This window comes from Manis pentadactyla, chromosome 8 (genome assembly GCF_030020395.1).
Source record: "Manis pentadactyla isolate mManPen7 chromosome 8, mManPen7.hap1, whole genome shotgun sequence".
Lineage (NCBI taxonomy): Eukaryota > Metazoa > Chordata > Mammalia > Pholidota > Manidae > Manis > Manis pentadactyla.
This window is the reverse complement of record NC_080026.1, coordinates 95,633,743-95,656,371: the sequence shown is the minus strand read 5'-3', so window position 1 is coordinate 95,656,371 and position 22,629 is coordinate 95,633,743. Positions and strand designations below refer to the sequence as shown.

General features: G+C 36.5%; 1 protein-coding gene across 6 annotated transcripts in view; it reads right to left on the bottom strand.

Annotated features, from left to right (window-relative positions):
* The window catches only part of FAM149B1 (family with sequence similarity 149 member B1), a 78,987-nt gene that overhangs the window by 5,817 nt on the left and 50,541 nt on the right, over positions 1-22,629 (bottom strand). For 4 of the 6 annotated variants that reach the window (XM_036928673.2, XM_036928674.2, XM_036928675.2 and 1 more), the window contains 4 exons: positions 14,931-15,118; positions 4,802-4,926; positions 3,066-3,172; positions 538-762 (listed from right to left, as the gene is read on the bottom strand). In XM_036928673.2, coding sequence (XP_036784568.2) covers positions 538-762; positions 3,066-3,172; positions 4,802-4,926; positions 14,931-15,118 — 645 coding nt within the window. The remainder of the gene's footprint in view (positions 1-537; positions 763-3,065; positions 3,173-4,801; positions 4,927-14,930; positions 15,119-22,629) is intronic. The other 2 variants (XM_036928676.2, XM_057505970.1) reach the window with 1 other exon arrangement.

The window sequence follows — 22,629 nt, the reverse complement described above, 5'->3', positions numbered from 1 at the left end:
ATAAGGCTCAGGGTGTCTAGTGAATGAAAGTTGAAAAGAGGGAAGAGAATGTATTTAGTGTTATTTCCTAAGAAGTGCTAAGAGATATTTTTCCTGGTACATAAGCAACTACTTACCTGAGGTTTATAAAGTTGTCGTCGTCAATGGAATAAGCAGATCCCAATGATACAGAAAAGTATTAAAGGAGAATTAACTTTTATTTTGGGATGAATTTTACTGAGCATATTCGCACTAAGGAAAATGTTTAATACATATATCTTTTATTCCTTTGCTAAGTGTCACTGAAGTATTCTAGCCTACATTTTATTTGCAAAACAATCTTTAGCCAGATCAACAGAAAGATCCAGTATCTGTATTTCATTCAAATTTAACCCCCGTTTTTTCTGTACTGGATTTAAATCAGTGTGCAATCCATCATAAGATGCATAACGATTAGTTTCTAGGCATATATTTCAATCTTATATTTAAATTCATTCTCTATGTAAATTCTTCATTAGTTATACCATAGTTTCCAGAAATTCTGCTTTTGAAACCTACTACACATGGGAGCCTCTGAGGATTTCTTCCATAGGTCTTGGTGTTCCAGCACATGAATGGCTTGTGCTGATGGGGTGAAGGGTGCGTGGTGGGGGATTTCGTCTCCCAGCAGACTGCACTGTATATGACAGAGCTGAAGTACTTAGCTCCAAGGCTCGATCTGGCCAATTTCGGGTTGAAAAGATGGTACTGGACCCAGGTCTCCTAAGTAGCTCGTCAAGGTCTCTAGTGGTCAAATCAGAAACCCACAGTGAAATCAAGAATACTCTGTATAAGGAGATGACTCAAAGGGTAAAAAAGGCTTAGACTATAAAATGCATTGAAGGGGGAAAGTGCAAAAGTAAAAACCATTCCAAAACTAAGTTTCTAGAAGTTATATAATCTAGCTCAGACATAAGAATGTGTTCTTAAAAGAAGGAGATCATTTCAATTATAACACATAATTACTAGAATGGAGAAAGCAAGTCTATTATTCACCTGACATCACAATCCCTTCAATTATCAGTGAAGGCTAACTTGAGGGGAATGTACTCCAGGGTGCTTCCCAAAAGTTTACTCCAGGGACTGCGATTCTTTCCATATCTGAGGTATTCTTTTGTGCTGAAGGAATGTCATCAGAAAGATTCAGTTGAAAGGCAAGTATTGCTGCTTGGGAGCAGTGTGGCCCCTGTGTGGCTCTAACTGCAGAGATTAAAATGCTGAGCTAGCTGGACCCCACAGCGGGAAGGGCTTGGGTTCTTAGGAAAGCTGGCAGCAGGCAAAGGGTCTGGAGCCTTGTACTCTGCTCAGGGCAATAGGACCATAGTAAACCCCCATTTGCATAAACATCTGTGATATACAACACTTCTCTGTAAATATTCGGATTCCCAAACAGTTCAATAACTTAAACTCTCCCCTACAGAATCAGGGTTTTTGTTTTTGTTTTAAAGCAAATGAGAGCATGTTTTACTATTGTAAGGCACCTAAGCTCAACAAAATGGAGGGAAAGTGAAAGAATAAGCTCTGCCACCTGTTATTTTGGCTTTTCAGCGAGTTCCTCAACCTCTCAGGCCACTTTGCTGTTCTCTAGTGCAAAATATGCCTTGGTGTTTGGAGGGCTTTGAAGGGAAAAATGCCCATTAAAGAATGGAGCTAAACCTTGAGCTTTACTCTCAAGGCATCTTTCTGGTCTTACTGCCTTCCTAACCATTCACTTATACCTTTTCTTTACACATCCTAACTGCTTTCCAGTTACAGAAGGTTTAAGCCTTAGCTACTCGATGCTCATCTTGATTTTGTCCTCTGGACTTATTCATAATTCTGGATTTAATTATCATCTCTAGCCAGGTGACTTCTAGATCAACCTCCAAATCTGACCTCTTCCATATTTCCAACCAAATGGCCCACCATTGTAAACTTAACATACCCCAAACCAAACTCATCTTTAGCCCCTAACAAGCTTTCCTTGAACTTGGAATCTCAGAGTTGACTTCAATTCCTTTATTTTTATAGAATTTGTTTTTTTTTTTTTACAATATCTCAAAATATTTTGTTCCTTTCTTATCCTTTGCTTCAACTTGAGTATGAACCCTTAGCAACTCATGCTTGAAGTCCGGTATTAGACTCCTTACCTTCAATTCCTCCTGTTTCAATCCAATCTATGTTCTATTGCTTTCAAATTCCTGATTTAAATATATGTGCCCCCCGACTGAAACTCATATATTGCTGATGGAAGTGTAAAATGGTACAATTACTTTGGAAAGAAGTTTCTTATAAAATTAAATATACACTTAATGTATCCTGTAACACTTTCACTTCTACATATTGACCTAAGAAAAATGAGACCATAGGTCCACAAAAAAAGACTATAGTGCCTGTATGCATAACAGCCCCAACTTGGAATAGGCAATAAAAGAGGTCTTAAGGATGGACGATGGATGGATGTCTAAAAATGGCATTCAAAACCATATATAGTCTGGAAATTAACTTCATTAATATCATAGTCTGTTTTTCCACTAATCATGCTGTGATGTATTTTAATTCTGGAAGGTTGTCAATGACCTTTGGCCAGAAGCATTAGAGTTCTGACCTATCTCATCCTACTTAAGCAAAAATGGTCTATGTCCTCTTCTAAATATTTTGTATTTTCCTGTCTCCAAACCTATCCCCCCAGTGTTCCTTCTACCCAGAATAGCCTCACTGCCCTTCTCTGCTTATCCAAACTCCCATATTCCAAGGACAAGTTCAAAACCTACACTTACTCACCAAAATGCCTCCCTTCTTTGGAGTTCCCACACCCTTGGCACTTAGTCACAAAAATGTCCTACATTGTTATGTCTCTTTTTACCCATTTGTGTCTGTATCTGTTCTTTACAGTTATACTACCAACTACTTAAGTGTAGACCATATCCCTAAGATGTTTTTATTCCCCAGATGTCTATGGTTCCTTGGTAGGTACTTAATATGTGCATGTTGATAAACTGACTTTGCTTTTTTTATTTCTCAGTGATCTACCTAAATCTAGTCTATTAAAATTTTATACTTCTTACAGGAGCTTGTCCATTAGGGGGAGATTTCTTGTTTGTAGAGGCATCCCATGAACCAAGAGACCATTCACATTTGGCTGATGTCCACTTGCTGCTTGACAGAGACGTATCTACATGTCAAAAGGAAATGTTAACTTATTACTGGTTGGTGAAGATACCTGTTTGGTTTCCCAACTTTGCCAAAAGTTAGTATTTCCAAATAAGGTCATTTATATATTTTTCTCCTGTACTTTAACTTTTGTAATATCTTAGCCATAGGCAGCTGAGATGCCAGGTTCACTGTTGAGAAGACAGGGTTGGAGTTCTCCATTTCTAAATGATAGCACGTGGGGGAATCCTGATCAACATAGATGAAAGCAATTTACAGCAATTAACCACTCATGGGGAAAGAGGACCTTTATTACTATCATTATTATATATTACATTAGAAAGGAAAAGCAAAAGAAAAACACTAAATATGGAACAAAAATATAAAAAGTAAGGGGAAACTCTTAACATAATCTTTTATCACTGTACAATCCTATATTTTGCACAAACTAATCCTTCCTTTATTACCCCTGGCAGAGTCAGCTCTCAATAATAACTTAAATTCTGAAGATTATTTATTAGAAGGAATTAATTTTATTTGTTCTAATGTGTTAGCAGAGTTCAATCTTAGTTGGACTGACATCACCCCCTTAAGAGTCCTGTTTATTTTCTTTCACAGGTCATCAGTTCATTGCCCTTTCTGGCCATCTCCTCCTCTGCCACAGCATGCATTTTTCCACCTACTTTCCCTCAAGAATGTTTGGATTAACCATTCTCCTTCCTCTGGCCATTAACAACCAGACCATTTAAGTTAACCTGTTCAGGGCTTAGGTTACCTAAACCACAGCTAGACCAGTTGAATATGTTGAAGTTTTATTACCACAAAGGGACATTGGTTCACTTGGTCATCCTCCAATGTGATAAGACATGGGCCTTGTTGTTTTTATTTTTAAGTAATCCATTTGTAAATCTAGCTGTACAATACCTGGTCAGTATTCCAACAAAGCAAATACTAGATCTGGTAGTTAAACCCTGGGCTGAATAGTATGACTGAAGGATTAAAATCCTTTTTCTTTCTTTTTCTCTCCCAACCCCCTGCCTACTTTTTTTGCTGCAAGTAACACTGGGAAACATGTAGAAACTGAGACTACGTAAATCACACGGGAGGGCAGATAAGCCTACTGATCTTATCTGCCCTCTGTAAGACATGACTATCTTTGTTTGTCCACAGACCTCACTGAGACCATCTCTCTGGTTTGCCTTTTGCACCTGGGTTTTGAGTACAAAATACCCAATTCAAATATTAAGACAAAAACTAGGCTGGATGAGATAAGAGAAAAAGAGGAGTCAAAAGAGAAATTCAGAGGACAGAATGTTAAGGCTCCTGAAACTCCGAAATTGGTCCCTCTTTTCATTATATTCTTTATTCATCCCAAAACAGACTTAGGCTAACCACATAGTCAATTCTAGGTTACACAGTTTATGGATGCCTTTTCAAAAATGCTGACTGAAATTACTTAACCCTAATTTGCTACTGATTTTTTAAATTGAAGCAAAACATCAATGCATAGTCACTTGATTATTGTGATAAACACATAACTGTACTGGAAAAAATTAAGTAATAATATAATTATAAGGCACATAATTCTAGACAAACTTCCTCTGGCAAGAACAGCCTTAGGTTCTCCAATACATTCCCATGTGGGGCTTACCGGATTTGAGGTGATAGACGGCACCTTAGATTGTGGCACTCGAGGTAAGAACAAAGGCTGTGGTTCACTCAGCAGACAGGGACCTTCTGAAGCTGGTCTGGTAATTGCAATACTAATCTCATCATCTGAGCAAAGGAAGAGAATCTATTATCCATGGATATCTTCAGACCCACAGCAACTATACTGTGAAAAAACATCTCCCCTGAGAATTTATAATCTCAAGCTAGGCTTCACTCATATTTGCAGCCCAATTTTATATTACCTGCATGGTTCAAACAAAAAAACTCTTGAATGAAAAATGTAGTTTAATGTGGTTTCCTAGGCTGGCAATGCCTGTTTATAACTGGCAGAAGGAAAAACAAAGGTCTCTAGCAAAGCTGCCCAACAGAGCCCTGGAGTTGATATAAGTGTTCTACATATGCACTGTCCAATATAGTGGCTGTAGGCACATGTAGCTAAAGAGCACTTCAAATTTGAGTAAAAGAATTTTCAATTTTATTTAAATAAAACTTATTTATAATTAATTTTAGTTAAATAAAATTTATTTAAATTTAGTTAAGCAGATTTGAGAAAACAAAACTATGAAAAAACCCTAAAATTATTAAAATTAAAAACTCAGCAGAGAGTTAATAGCAGATTAGATCCTGCTGAAGACAGAACCTAATGAATGAGAAAAAATATCTGAATAAATTGTCCTGCGTTCGGTCCAGAGGAAAGGAGATGGAAAATATGAACTTTACACTAAAAAGTGTGAGTTTTACTATATGTAAATTATACCTTAAGTTTAACAATGGGAGAAGTAAAAGTAGAAACAACCTTTTTACATTGATAAAAAATTAAAAATTAGTCAATAAGTATTGATGAGATTGTAAGCACAGGAACTTGTGTATTGTCAGTGGGCATAAATAACTGGTACAGTCACTTTGGACAATTTGGCGTTATCGAGTAAAGTTGAAGTATGTACTGAGAGGAATTCTTGCACAAGTGTAAAGTAGAAATGTTCAAGAATGTTTATAGTGTCATCGATCATAATAGCAAAACACTGGATTGGCATTTATGAAACACCGGCATTTTAGTACTTCTCACCATCAATTATGGCTCCAACACTGAACTCAAGATGAGGAATCATGTTTCTGAGTAAAACTAGCTGAACTCTTGGTCTTCTTTGTTTCTAAGTCAAATCCATCATCATCACATGGTTTACTACTGTTTCATTCAGAGATGGTATGTTTATCTTTTTTTGACAAAAATGTCCAATGAAACTTTTACTCCATTAGCAAATTAGGATTTAAAATAAGGATTATTTAAATACAACAAATATTCTGCCATATGCAGACTTTAAAACTGGTCTGATTAAAATTATTGTAAAAATAAAAGTTTAAAAAATGATTATATATGCTCAAAGTTTTATATACCTTTTGGTTACAGCTGAAAAACCTTAAAATATCATAGGTTCTCATTTGGTCCTATCATATATATGACGAGTATACAGTTTGGCTTTCTTCCTCACATAGGGGTAGAAAAATTGCTGTAAAAGTAGGGATAGGTTTCTACCAGTGCGTGCTGGTTGGCTCTTATAACAAAAAACTAATTAACTGGTCCATGCCAAAGCCAAAGATGCAAGTATTCTCTTTCTCTCCAAGTTATTATTTTTAAAAAGTAATCATAATAGCATTTATTACACTCCTACATATTCCAGGAACCACTCTATATACATTCATGTGACTCATTTATTCCTAAAAACAACCCTAGGAGATAGTAGTATTATACTTGTTTTGTAGTTAAACTGAGGCACAGTGACTTAAGCAACTTGAATAGGATATAAACTCAGTGTTGGAGTCAGTGGTAAAACCAGGTTGTCCGGTAACAAACTGCGGTTTAACCATTATACTATGCGGCTTCTCAAGGAGAGAACATTTTAGAGCAGCAGTTGGCAAATTGGCTCATGGGAGAAACAGGCCCATTACCTGTTGCTGCTTTTAATCTTGTGGCAAAATACACGTAACAAAATTTACCATTTTAAAGTGTACAATTTAGTGACAAGTATATGCATGATACTGTGCAACCATCACAACTATTTAGTTCCAAAACTTTTTCATCTACCCAAAGGGAAACCTTATGCACATTACCACCACCTGTTTTAGTAAATAAAGTAATAGTAGTTTATTCTCATTACTGTTTAATGCACCATTATATGAATGTATCACACCCTACTTTTGAGGCACATTTGTATAGTTTCCAGTTTTTCTACATGTAGTGCTATTATGGGCATTGTTATGTACACCTTTTGATGAACATATTTACTGGACATATAGGAGAGTAAATAGCCACACCCACTTGTTTCCATATTGTTTTGGGCTGCTTTTAAGGGCAGAGGTGAGTAGCTGCAACAAGAGACTGGATGTTTGGAAAAGACTTGAAATGTTTACTACCAGGCTTTTTATGCACCAAGTTTCCTGACTTCTGTTTTAGGGCATTTCAATCAACCCACTAAGCCAGTTAGAGATCTCCAGCTCCATTTTAAGATCAGTCTCTTTTTTCTTTTTAAGTATCAAAAACACAATTAGACAACGAAATAACCTAAATTAATGGATGCAGAGAAAAATTCATAGCCAAACCTTGATATACTGTGAAATGAAAGTTGTCTCTGATATCTAAGTAGATGATACTGAAAACTGAGTAAGTTCATTTGTTATTACCAGGGCTTATTATTATTGAAGTTTGGATACGATTCTGGATTTTATCATTTGTCCTATATCTCCAAAATCTTTTCTTTCATCATTTAATTCTCTTAGTAAATGTTCATTTTTCTCAGAGACTTGATTCTTTTCATACTCCATTACTATAATTTTTTTTAATGTTTGGTTTTCTTTTTTTTTTTTTAACTAGGTTTACTTCCTTAAATACTTTTTTCAGTATGAATAGAGATACTTGACCTTGCAATAGGTTGACTACATACAAATATCTATTAGTGTCCCTCTGTCTCCAAAATCTTAACCTCAGATAATATAAACCAGTTAGTATTAAAGAGGGTATTAGTCCTGTTCTCCAATATCACTTTGAAAAGAGAACTTAAAATGTCTACAACACAGTGGCTTTAAAAAAAGACCCACATAGATGCAAGGATGTTACAGTATTCAAAATCATACACTACATCAGCAACAAGGACAAAAATCTCATGATTATCTAAGTAGATGCTGAAAAAGCATTTGACAGAATTCAACATCCATTCATGATAAAAACTCTCAATAAAATGAGTATAAAAAGTACCTCAACATAATAAAGGCCGTATATGACAAACTCACAGCCAACATCATACGTAACAGCACAAAGCTGAAAGTTTTTCCTCTAAGATCAGGAACAAGACAAGGTGCCAACTCTCCTCACTTTTACTCAACATAGTGTGGAGGTCCTAGCCAAATCCTACCATTTACAACATGAATGGAGCTAGAGGGTATTATGCTCAGTGAAATAAGCCATGTGGAGAAAGACAAGTACCAAATGATTTCACTCATTTGTGGATTATAACAGCAAAGCAAAACTGAAGGAACAGCAGCAGGCTCACAGACTCCAAGTAGGGGCTACTGGTTACCAAAAGGAAGGGTTTGGGGAGGATGGGTGGGGAGGATTAAGGGGCACTATAATTTAGCAATCACAATATAGGCAGGTCACAGGGAAGAAAGTACAGCATGGAGAAGACAAAATAATGACTATAGCATCTTACTATGCTGATAGTGACTGCAATGGGGTGGGAGTGAGGACTTGATAATATTGGCGAATGTTGAAACCACAAAGTTGTTCATGTGAAACCTTCATAAAATTGTATATCAATGATATTTTAATAAAAAAAAAGACCCATATAGACAGTATTAAATGTGGCGAATTTGAAGCAACTGAAACTCTCATATAATACTGGAGAAAGTGTAAATAGGTACAACCACTTCAGGAAAGATTTTGGCAGTATCTACTGAAGTTGGGATATCATATCTAATATCCCCACAATGCCACTTTTATGTACCTAGTTAGACATATGTTTGCCAAAAGACATGCAAAAATGTTCATAACATTTTATGCTGGCAGACATAACTGGAAACTACCCAATTGTCCACCAACAGGAGAATATAATATATTCATACAACAGAATGTTAGATAACAATGAAAATAAACTGTTGTTACAAGTAAGCAGTTGAATCTAACAAATATACTGTTGAGTTAAAAAATATAGAGGCGGAAGGGCACATAATATATGAATCAATGCTTATAAAGTTTTAAATAGGCAATATTAATCTATGGTGTTGTAAATCACCATAGGGTTACTCTTAGTGGGTAGAGGTTTATTAGAAATTTGGAACCAAAGCATGAGAGGGGCTTCTGAAGTGCTCATAATGTTCTGTTCTTCATCTGGGCACAGGTCATACATGTGGATTTAGTTTAAAAAATCAAGCTTCATGTAAGCAACGTTTGGGTTGATTCCACTTTTTGACTATTGTGAATAATACTGCTGTGAACATTCAATGCACATGCTTTTGTGTGGATATGTTTTTACTTTTCTTGGTTATATATCCTTGAGTGGAATTGCTGGGTCATATGGTAATTTTATGTTTAACCTTTTCAGGAACTACCAAACCGTTTCCACAGTGGCTACACCACTTTACAACTCCCACTAGCAATGAATGAGGGTTCCAGTTTCTTACAGTTGACATACAATATTAAATTTGGTGTGCCACAGAATAATCTGACAATTACATACATTACAGAATGCTCACCATGATAATTGGAAGTTTTTACCTCTTTATCCTCTTCACCTATTTTACTCATCCACCTATGTCCCTCACTTATGGCAACCACCAGTTTTTCTCTGTACTTAAAAGTCTGTTTTTGTTTTGTTTTTTAGATTCCACAAATAAATGAAACCACACAATATTTGTCTTTGTCTTTTTTCACTTAGCATAATATCCTGTAGGTCCATCCATGTCACAAATGGCAAGGTTTCATTCTTTTTTAGGGCTAATATTTCATTGTGTATATGTACCACATCTTTATCCTTGCATGTAGATGGACATTTAGGTTGCTCCATATCTTGGCCATTGTAAAAAATGCTGCAGTAAACATAGGGCTATATATATCTCTTGAATTAGTGTTTTTGTTTTCTTTGGGTAAATACCCAGAAGTGGAATTACTAGGTGGGAATTTTCTTTTGAGTGGAATATAAAAATCAATCAATAAAACCAAGCTCATAGATATAAAGAACAGATGGGTGGCTGCTAAAGGTGGGTGGTGGGGGTTTGGAGAAACGGGTGAACTTTTTTGTTTGGGATTTTGTTTGTTTTAGAATAAATAAATGAATTTAAAGAAAAGAAAATTTCAAATATACGAAAGAAAGCATACATCACCAACAACCTAAAAGAAGAAATGTTAGAGGGTATCCTTCAGGTTGGAAGAGTTAAAAAAATTTAACAAGATAAAATTTACCATTTTTAGCCATTTTGCAGTATACAATTAAGTAATTTTAGTATATACATAGCATTGTTCATCCATCAGCGCCTTTTTCTAATTTCAGAAATTTTCCATCATTCCAAAAAGAAACCCTCCGTCTTCCAATTCCCCTCTTCATCCTGTGTCAACCACTGAACTTCTTCCTGTCTCTATGGATCACCTGTTCTGGGCATTTTATTTGAATGGAACTATACAATCCCTTTGTGCCTGGCTTCTTTCACTTGGCATAATATTTGCAAGGTTCTTTCATATTGTAACATGCATTGCTATTTATTTCCTTTTTATGGATTAATAATATTCCATTGCTAGGTGTCTTAGTTATCTAGGCTGCCATAACAAAATACCACAGACTACGTAGCTTAAACAGTAGAAATTAATTTTCTTACAGTTCTGTTTCTTACTGACTAGAAATCCAATATCAAGATGCTGTCAGGGTTGGTTTGTGGTGAGCCTTTTCTTCCTGGCCCATAGGAGCTGCATTTTTGCTCTGTCCTTGCATGACCTCTTCTCTGCATGCACAGAATGAGAACTGATGTCCCTTTCCCTTTTACAAGGATACCCACCCTATAGGATTAGGGCCCTTTATGACCTCACTTATCATCAGTTAACCTCCCTAAGACCCTATCTCTAAACAATTACATTGGGGGTTAGGGCTTCAACATGTGAATTTTGAGGGTGACACAATTTGGTCCAAATAGTGGATATACTAAATTTTGTTTATCCATTCATCAGCTGATGGATGTTTGGGTTGATTCCACTTTTTGACTATTGTGAATAATACTTCTGTGAACATTCAATGCATATGCTTTTGTGTGGATATGTTTTTACTTTTCTTGGTTATATACCCTTGAGTGGAATTGCTGGGTCATATGGTAATTTTATGTTTAACCTTTTCAGGAACTACCAAACTGTTTCCACAATGGCTACACCACTTTACAATTCCCACTAGCAATGAATGAGGGTTCCAGTTTCTTCACATCCTCACCAAAAGTTTGTTACTGTCCTTAAATTGTGTATGTATATGTATATGTATTTGTATATGTATATATATATGTATATAGCCGTCCTAGCAGGTATGTAGTGGTATCTCATTGTGGTTGGCTTTGGTTTGATTTGCATTTCCTTCATGACTAATGATTTTGAACATCTTTTCATGTGTTTTTTAGCTATTTATCTTCTTTGAAGAAATGTCTATTCAAATACTTTACACATTTTTTAATGGGTTGTTTGTCCTTTTTTGTTATTCTTATGTATTGTGGATATTAGATTGTTGTTAGGTGTGTGATCTGCATATATTTTCTCACATTCTGTAGAGATGGTCTTTCCACTTTCTTGATAGTGCCCTTTGGTACACAAAGTTTCTCATTTTGATAAAGTCCAGTTTATCTACTTGTTTCTTTCATTGTTTGAGTTGTTGGTGCCATATCTAAGAATCCACTGCCAAATCCAAGCTCTTGAAGATTTACTCCTATGTTTTCATAGTTTTATATCTTACATGTGCATCTTTGATCCATTTTGAGTTAATATTTTGTATATGGTGTGAAATAAGGGTGCAATTTCGTTCTTTACCATGTGGCTATCCAGATGTACTAGCACCATTTGTTGAAGGAATTGTTATTCTCCCATTGAATGGTCTTGGTACCCTTGTTAAAAATCAGTTGGCCATAGACCTGTGGATTTATTTCTGGGCTTTTGATTCTACTCCACTGATTTATGTCTGTACTTAACACCAGTACCGCACTATTTTGATTACTGTGGCTTTGTGTTAAGTTTAAAATTAAGTGTGAATCCTTCAATTTCATTTATTTTCAATATTGTTTTGGATATTCAGGATATCTTGTATTTCCAGGTGAATTTTAGGATCAGTTTGTCCATTTCTGCAAAAAAGGCAGTGGGCATTTTGATAAGGGTTACATTTAACCTGTAGATCAGTTTGAGGAGTATTGCCATCTTAGCAATATTAAGTCTTCTAATCCATAAACACAGGATGGCTTTACATTTCTTTAGGTCTTCTCTAATGTCTCTCAATATTGTTTTATATTTTTCAATGTACAAGTCTTGTAGTTTCTTGGTCAAGTTTATTTCTAAATATTTTATTCTTTGTGATGCAATAAGTAAATTGTTTTCTTAATTTCATTTTTTATTGTTCATTGATAGAAGCTGGAAAAATTTTGAGAAGCATGATAGAGCAGGCATAAATTGCCTTGAACAGACTTAGTAGAAATCTGGATTTGGAGGATGTTGTAAGGGGAGGGCTTAAAAGGATATGATGAACATGTTATTAGAAGGTGGAAGAAGGGAGACGGTTGTTAGTGGCATGAAACATAGTAAAATGGTCTCCTCTGGTCATGTGGAAAAGTAGAACTTTTAAGTGATGATCTTGGTTATTTAGCTAAAGAGATTTCCTATCAAAGTGTTGAAGGTTAGGTCTGACTTTTGCTACTTAAAATAAATCATGAGAGAGAGAGAAATTGAGGGAAAGATTATTAAACACAAAAAACCCAGGACATGATGATTTTAAAATTCTCAGTCTCCTTATAGATGGCAAAAGATTCTAAATGAAAGAAGGCTGTCAGACCACCAAAATTCTACTGGCAGGAAGAAGCCTGGTGAAACTACTTAATTGCAAACATAAACATGTACTTACTACCTTTCATGAAAAAGGAAGGATTACTCAGAGGGTAAAACCAAGAGCCCAGACAATAGAGCATAGAGCACACAGGATTATTTCCAGGCCTTGGAACTTTATAAAGGAACTCACAGTATTCTCCCAGCTGGATTTCCAAACTGTGGACCCTTATTTACATTCTTTCCCCACCTTGTAACTGGAATGTCTTTAACTGTTACCTTTTCTCTGGCCCACTATTGTTAGTTGAGTGTGTTGGGGTCAGACAAATTATCTATAAGAGTGGAATAGCTGGATTATATAATCAGGTGTTTATATATTTATGGCCCACTATTGTTAGTTGAGTGTGTTGGGGTCAGATAAATTATATATAGGAGTAGAGTAGCTGGATTATATAGTTAGGTGTTTATATACTTATGTATAAAACCTCTAGTTTCACAGGTCTGTAGATGAAAAGGATCGTGTCCCAGTAACTTAATCTGTTACATCTAGGAACTTCATTCATACCAAGACCTAATTTAGATGATAAGATTTTGGACTTCTGAGCTGATGCTATAATAGGATGAGTCTCTTAGAAACTTTGAAAGGGAGTTGAATGTATTTTTCATGTGAGAGCACATGGATCATTGGGGGCCAGTGGGAAGACTGTTGTAGACAGACTCCATAGTGCCCTCCACTATGATTCTCACCTCATCGTGTTCACACCTTTGTGTGATTCTCCTGTGAGTGTGAGCAGGATCTGTGGCTTGCTTCAGATCACTAAATGATGGTAAAAGTGATGAGATATCATTCCCATGATTATCTTATGTTCTATTAGCTTTTGTCTTGCTAGCTGACCAGTTGTTAGTTTTTCTTGCTGGGTTCGAAGAAGAAAGCTGCCATGACTACTACAGTTACATAAAACTAGATGCTTCTAAATACAGGCAAAAGAGGAGGTGGGTTCTTCCTTACAGTTGAGCTTCTACATGAGAACCCAGCCCTGGCCAACATCTTGATTGCAGCATTGTGAGATGTTAAATAGAGGACTAGCTCAACTGTTCCTGGACTTCTGACCCACAAATCTTTGAGATAATAAATATGTATGATTTGAATAAATTTGTGATAATTTCTTGTGCAACAAAAAATCAATATAAACAATTCCTTATAAGTTAAACATACATTATATAATCCTATGATTTGACTCTAAGAAATTTACCCAAGAGAAAGGAAATATATGTCAAGAAAATTCTTGTTCAATAGTGTTCATAACAGGTTTACAAGTAGTAGTACAAAACTTAAAATCCAAAAGTCCATCAACAATAAATGGATAAACAAATTGTGGAACAATAGAATACTACTCAGCAATATAAAGAAATAAATTATTGACACACACCAAACGACATGGATGAATCTCAGAATGATCATGCTGAGTTAAAGAAGCTGACAAAAGGATAGTAAATACGATATGATTCCATTTATATGAAACTCTACAAAATAAAAACTGTAGTGGCAAAAAGGAAATTGTCATTTGGGGATGTTGGGTAAGGTTGGGGCAGGAGGGAGTATTACAAAGGTCATGAACTTTTGGGGATGAAGGATATGGTTCACTATATTAACTGTTTCATAATTTCATGGGTATATATATAGGTCAGCTTATCAAACTGGACATCTTAAATATGTATGATTTATTATGTATCAATTATTCTTCAGTAAAGCAGTTTAAAAATGTATTTGCCATTTGCACATGTTTTTTCCCTTCACAAATTATATTCAAAGAGAAACCATAATGTATGTATTATTCATCATAGACCATGCCTTTTTTACTCATCTACACATTCTCAGGTATTTTCTAAATATGTTAGTTTCTGCAGGAAATGCAAATATGAATGTTTTGCACTAATGAAATATATAATAGACTGGGTAAGGGTTTGAAGATCATAAACAATTTTTTTTGTTTTGTTTTTTGTTTTCTTTTTGTTCTTAATTATTTTTTAATATTGTTTTCACAAATATAAAAAACTACCTTACCAGAAGCAAATCCCTCCCAGTGATTACCGGTCAGCTGTTCCATACAGCTCAGAACCTCGCTCCACACATCGTCAAACACGTAAGCAAGGACATTCTCTTTCATGCAGTAGAATGGAACAATGGGAGGGTACCCTAATTTCTGTTTCTTAACAGCTGCTTCTGATTTCTTTCCATGAAATCCCTCTTCCCTGTAACAGAAGCAAGAGTGAAAAACTTAATGGTTATTCTTCACCATGTGGTCACTGCTGTCCTTTTTGTTTCCTAGGAATGTGATTGTGCCTCTTCTTCCCCACTTCTTTGCCTATCATATGTAGCATATGCATTAAGCTGCTTTGTGAAATAAAGGAGTTCTCAACAGAGGAGATGCCCCATTTCCTTTTTTTACCCCCACCAACTAATCTTCCACAAGGCAGAACAAGGAAAAGAAGAATGAAAATCATTGCACATTATTTAGCCTGAAGAGATGAGCATTGTGAATTGAGCTACAAGTTATGATAATAAAGCATACAGAAATAATTGTTCTCTTGTAATTGGGTAACATTTAGATTAATAGTAATAACATTGCTGTGCATGTAACTGTCATTCTACTTGATTATTTGAGGCAATGATTTATTACTCCAAATAGAATATTAAAATTAGTATCCTTTTAAGTATATAGCAATCCAGGCCTATTTAAAGAAGGAAAAACAATCCCAAATGAATAGTCTAAAGTCTCAATTATTGAAACTGGAAAAGGAACAAATGAGGGCCAAAGTCAGCACAAGGAGGGACATAATAAAGATCAGAAAACAAATAAATAAAGTTGAGAAGAATAAAAGAATAGAAAAAAATCAATGAAACCAAGAGCTGGTTCTTTGAGAAAATAAATAAAATAGATAAGCCCCTAGCCAGACTTATTAAGAGAAATAGAGAATCTACACACATAAACAGAATCAGTAATGAGAAAGAAAAAATCATAACAGGCCCCAGAGAAATACAAAGAATTATTAGAGAATACTATGAAAATCTATATGCTAACAAGCTGAAAAACCTAGAAGAAATGGACAACTTTCTAGAAAAATACAACCTTCCAAGACTGACCAAGGAAGAAACAGAAAATCTAAACACATCAATTACCAGCAATGATATTGAATCAGTAATCAAAAAACTACCCAAGAACAAAACTTCCGGGCCAGATTGGATTCACCGCTGAATTTTATTACACATATACAGAAGACATAATGCCCATTCTCCTTAAAGTTTTCCAAAAGATAGAAGAGGAGGGAATACTCCCAAACTTATTCTATGAAGCCAGCATCACCCTAATACCAAAACTGGGCAAAGGCCCCACCAAAAAAGAAAATTACAGACCAATATCCCTGATGAATGTAGATGCAAAAATACTCAACAAAATATTAGCAAACCAAATAAAAAAATACATCAAGAGGATCACACACCATGACCAAGTGGGATTCATCTCAGGGATGCAAGGATGGTACAACATTAAAAAATCCATCAACGTCATCCATCACATCAACAAAAAGGACAAAAACCACATGATCATCTCCATAGATGCTGAAAAAGCATTCGACAAAATTCAACATCCATTCATGATAAAAACTCTCAACAAAATGGGCATAGAGGACAAGTACCTCAACATAATAAAGGCCATATATGATAAACCCACAGCTAACATACTGAACAGCGAGAGGCTGAAAGCTTTTCCTCTGAGCTAGGGAACAAGACAGGGATGCCCACCCTCCCTCCTGTTATTCAAAGTGGTACTGGAGGTCCTAGCCACAGTAATCAGACAAAACAAAGAAATACAAGGAATCCAGATTGGTAAAGAAGAAGTCAAACTGTTACTATTTGCAGATGACATGATATTGTACATAAAAAACCCCAAAGACACCACTCCAAAACTACTAGAACTAATATCTGAATTCTGCAAATTTGCAGGATACAAAGTTAATAACACAGAAATCTGTTCTTCCCTATATACTAATGAAGAACTAGCAGAAAGAGAAATCAGGAAAACAATTCCATTCACAATTGCATCAAAAAGAATAAAATACCTAGGAGTAAACCTAACCAAGGAAGTGAAAGACCTATACCCTGAAAACTGCAAGACCCTATTAAGAGAAATTAAAGAGGACACTAACAAATGGAATCTCACTGCATACTCTTGGCTAGGAAGAATTAATATCAAAATGGCCATCCTACCTAAAGCAATCAACAGATTCAATGCAATCCCTATCAAAATACCAACAGCATTCTTCAACGAATTGGAACAAATAGTTCTAAAATTCATATGGAACCACCAAAGACCCCGAATAGCCAAAGCAATCCTGAGAAGGAAGAATAAAGCAGGGGGCATCTCGCTTCCTGACTTCAAGCTTTACTACAAAGCCATAGTAATCAAGACAATTTGGTACTGGCACAAGAACAGACCCATAGACCAGTGGAACAGAATAGAGAGTTCAGATATGAACCCAAACATATATGGTCAATTAATATATAATAAAGGAGCCATGGACATACAATGGGGAAATGACAGCCTCTTCAACAGCTGGTGTTGGCAAAACTGGACAGCTACATGTAAGAGTATGATACTGGATCATTGTTTAACCCCATATACAAAAGTAAACTCGAAATGGATCAAAGACCTGAATGTAAGTCATGAAACCATACAACTCTTAGAAGAAAACATAGGCAAAAATCTCTTGGACATAAACATGAGCAATTTCTTCATAAATATATCTCCCTGGGCAAGGGAAACAAAAGAAAAAATGAACAAGTGGGACTATATCAAGCTGAAAAGGTTCTGTACAGCAAAGGACACCATCAAGAGAACAAAAAGGCATCCTACAACATGGGAGACTATATTCATAAATGACAGATCCGATAAAGGGTTGACATCCAAAATATATAAAGAGCTCACGCACCTCAAACAAAAAGCAAATAATCCAATTAAACAATGGGCACAGGATCTGAACAGACACTTCTCCAAAGAAGAAATTCAGATAGCCAACAGATACATGAAAAGATGCTCTGCATCGCTAATCATCAGAGAAATGCAAATAGAAACCACAATGAGATATCACCTCACACCAGTAAGTATGGCCACCATCCAAAAGACAAACAAATGTTGGTGAGGATGTGGAGAAAGAAACCCTCCTACACTGCTGGTGGGAATGTAAATTAGTTCAACCATTGTGGAAAGCAGTATGGAGGTCCTTCAAAAAACTGAAAATAGAAAAACTATTTGACCCAGGAATTCCACTCCTAGGAATTTACCCTAAGAATGCAGCAGCCCAGTTTGAAAAAGACAGATGCACCCCTATGTTTTTCGCAGCACTATTTACAATAGCCAAGTAATGGAAGCAACCTAAGTGTCCATCAGCAGATGAATGGATAAAGAAGATGTGGTACATATACACAGTGGAATATTATTCAGCCATAAGAAGAAAACAGATCCTACCATTTGCAACAACATGGATGGAGCTAGAGGGTATTATCTCAGTGAAATAAGCCAGGCGTAAAAAGACAAGTATCAAATGATTTCACTCATCTGTGGAGTATAAGAACAAAGAAAAAAACTGGAGGAACGAAACAGCAGCAGACTCACAGAACCCAAGAATGGACTAACAGTTACCAAAGGGAAAGGGACTGGGGAGGATGGGTGGGAAGGGATGGATAAGGGGGGAAAAAAAAAGAAGGGGCATTACTATTAGCAGACATAATGTAGGGGGTGGCCACGGGGAGGGTTGTAGAACACAGAGAAGACAAGTAGTGATTCTATAGCATCTTACTACACTGATGGATAGTGATTAATGGGGTATGTTGGGGGGACTTGGTGATGGGGGAGTCCAGTAAACATAATGTTCCTCATGTAACTGTAGATTAATGATACCAAAAAAAAATTAATATCCTTTTACTAATCCAAACATCTGGTAATTGGCTGAAAAGGAAAAGGAGGGGAGCCTACCAGCACAAGAAGCTACTCAGACTCCTCTGGAGACTGTGCATAACCCAGAAATTCCCAGTTAGCCAAGTCTGTCTCTTTTCTGGAATTGAGTGCCAATAGCTACAGAATAAATACTGCAGGAAAAATATCTAGATGACAGATGTGGTTTCCTATGGTAAATGTGTTATAAAATAAAGCAAAATATGTAACTGGCTTGGGCTATGGAGAAATATCTCCAGACCACTATAGTGGAAGTTGCCCTAGGGCAGCAGAGGTCTCAAGAATTAAATAGGTAGCCAAAGACTCTCTGTGCTTCTCCTTTCCCAAGAAGAGCTGGCTTGGCATTAAGTTGAGGAAAAGGCAGATTAGTACTAATGGTATTTAAATTGATATTTCTTTTTAAAGGAGGTAACACATTCATATGACAAAAAAAATTCAAATTGTACAGAAGGAAATGTATGTATATAATGAAAAATAAATGTCCTATATCTCTGTTCCTCAGTCGCCATTCTCAGAACAAACATTATATATTGGTCCAAATAGATTATACACTGTACTGCACCTTGCTCTTTAACAATGTATGTAGGTTCTTAATCCCTATCAATACATATAAATCTGACTCCTTTAAAAAATAGCTGTAGAGTATTCCATTGGGCATACCATAATATTATCTAACCACTTATTGATCAACCAAGAGCAATATTGTATCGTTGTGTGTAGTTAATATCCTTGTATGTAGTTATTAGGCTACATGGGTATTGTATTTGTAGGATAAATTCTTATAAATAGAAGTACTGAGTCAAAGGGTATATGCGTTTCAATTGGAAACATACTGCCCCCTTTCCTCTAACAAGGGGTATAATTCTCTAGTACTAAGAGAATATTTTTTTCCCTTTCAAGGAATTATCAGACTTCTTTGTTTTCTGCCAATCTGACAGATAAAATATTATCTCATCATAGTTTTTATTTGCATCTCTAATTATGAATGAGATTGAATTTCATTTCATATTTTTAAAATCCATTTTCTTTTTATATGAACTATTCATGTTTTCTGCCTGTTATGTCCTTAGTCTTTTCCTTACTGATGTACATATTAAGGAAATTAAGTCTTCATATCTGTATGAAGTGCAGTTATTTTAGCCAATCTGTCACTTTTGTTGTGTACAAATGTCATTTGATGTTGTTATTTTTAAGAATTTCTTAAATGACTTGAGGATTTTGTGTTATGGTTAGAAAGGCCTTCCCTATTCCCAAATTACTATTTTTTAAAACAATCATTTTATTTTCTGCTAAAAGCATATGGTTTCATTTGTCCCATTAAAAATTTTTTATGTGTGAAATTTATTTTACATAAAGAATAAATTAGGAGCCTTACTATTTACAGATGGTTTTTCTATGTTCCACCAATATCATTTGCTGAAATTCCTGTATACAATTTCCTATAGGTGTTACAGGTGTTTATTTCTGGGCCCTCAATCTTTTCAATTACAAACATTCTAAAGGTCCAACTATTCTGTCATTTTTCAGTCAGTATCTCAGTGGTATCTCTAAAGGGAAGGCTGCCTTTCTAAAGATCTTCACTGTATACCTGAAAGTTCATTTGGATTTACTATCAAGAAAAGGTAAAGAGATGCCCTAGGAACACCTATGAGCATTTTTTTTTTTACATCACGTTTTAAATAGGCCACCTTTTAAAATATATGTATAAGTTAAAATTAAGGGAGAAGACCTCGGATTGTGAGGGAAAAGGGGAAAGAAAACAGACATAATTGGATGCAGGCCAGATAAAGTGAAGGGGAAGGAGGCAGTCTCTGGAAAACCAAAGGAACCCACTTATGATTCTTTTGCAACAGTGAGCTAGCTCAGCTGTGTTATGTATAGAAATCTAGGTTCTGTGCAGCTGATCCTAGGACTGTGTACAATAAGCATGTGAGTAAGCTGGCTCAGTAGGAAATATGGAAAGAACAGATGTGCAGAATCATCAACACAGAACTAACGAGACCTAACCATAGCCTCAGATCCTAAAATAAAATTCTCACTCACTTCCATATGTACTGCTGTGACTTCTGGAACTTTAAAAGGCTTACAGGAATAGTTTAGGAGGTTAATGTTTCAGAAAGGTAGTACAGAATAGTGAAGTGAGCACTGGATTTAAATCAGATGAATAAACTTTTAGCTTTACCTCAGAAAAATTACTTTACCATTCTGATTCTCACCTGTCCTATAAAGGAGGTAAATAATATCTTTGTCACACAGGTAGTAACCACTTATTGTGGTAAGCATTTGTAATGTATATAAATGTCAATCACTGTGTTGTATACCTGAAACTATTATGTAATGTCAACTATACTTCAATTAAAAAATTAACTTTTTCTGATTATAAAACTATATACTCAAGAGGAGAAGCCAAGATGGCAGCGTGAGTAGGGCAGCAGAAATCTCCTCCCAAAACCATATATATTTTTGAAAATACAAATACAACTATTCCTAAAAGAGAGACCAGAAGATATAGTACAACAGCCAGGCTACATCTACACCTTAGAGAACCCAGTGCCTCACAAAGGGGCTAAGATACAAGCCGCGGCCAGCAGGACCCAAGCGCGTCCCCCACCCCAGCGCCCTGGTGGGAGGAGAGGAGTCAGAGCCAGGACGGAGAGGGAGCCCAGGACTGCTAAATACCCAGCCCTAGTCATCCGCACTGGGAACTCAGATACACAGTGCGTGGTGTGCTGGATACTGGGGAAACAGAACAGTAAAAGCTGTGAGCCGGTTCCCACAGCCGGTGCCCCTGGGACAAAAGAAAAGCAAGTGCTTTTTGAAAGTCTTAAAGGGACAGGGGCCTAAGAGCTGGACGGAATTGTCTCGGCACACTCAGCCCAGGAGCTGGGAATCCCAGGGAACTACAGGCTCCCTAACTCCCTGGGCGACAGTGCAGCTCTGAGGCCCCTCACAGCGATAAACAGCCTCCCACATGTTCCCCCTCTGGCACGGCCTCACCATAGCGGACCAGCAGCCTGAGACCAGCCACTCCCACAGCAGCTACGCAGAGCCTCCCACGCAGCTGCCTGACCCAGATTCAGAGACCCCATTGGCGCGCAGCTGCCCAGCACAAGCCGCTAGGGTTCGCCATTCTCGCAGGAGAGGAAGGCGACAAGCAAGCGGGAAGGGACTTTGTTCTTCGAGCTAACACATGTGCCAAGTGCCCAGGACTACCTCTATCGACATGAAAAGGCAGAAGAATTTCATCCAGACCAGAATCACATAGACATCCCCTGACAGGGAAACTAGAGAGATAGATTTAACCAATCTTCCTGAAAAAAAGTTCAAAATAAAGGTCATAACCATGCTGATGGAGCTGCAGAGAAAAATGCAAGAGCTCATGGATAAAGTTGGGAGGGAGAATACAGAAATAAAACAATCTCTGGAACGACTTAAAAGGAGAATGGACAAGGTGCAAGAGGATGTTAATGGAATAGAAATCAGAGAACAGGAACATAGACAAGCTGAGGCACAGAGAGATAAAAGGATCTCCAGGAATGAAAGAATATTAAGAGAAGTGTGTGACCAATCCAAACGGAACAATATCCGCATTACAGGGGTACCAGAAGAAGAAGGGAGAGAAAAAGGGATAGAAAGTGTCTTTGAAGAAATAATTGCTGAAAACTTCCCCAAACTGCGGGGGGAAATAGTTGCTCAGATGACAGAAGCACACAGAACTCCCAACAGAAGGGACCCAAGGAGGACAACACCCAG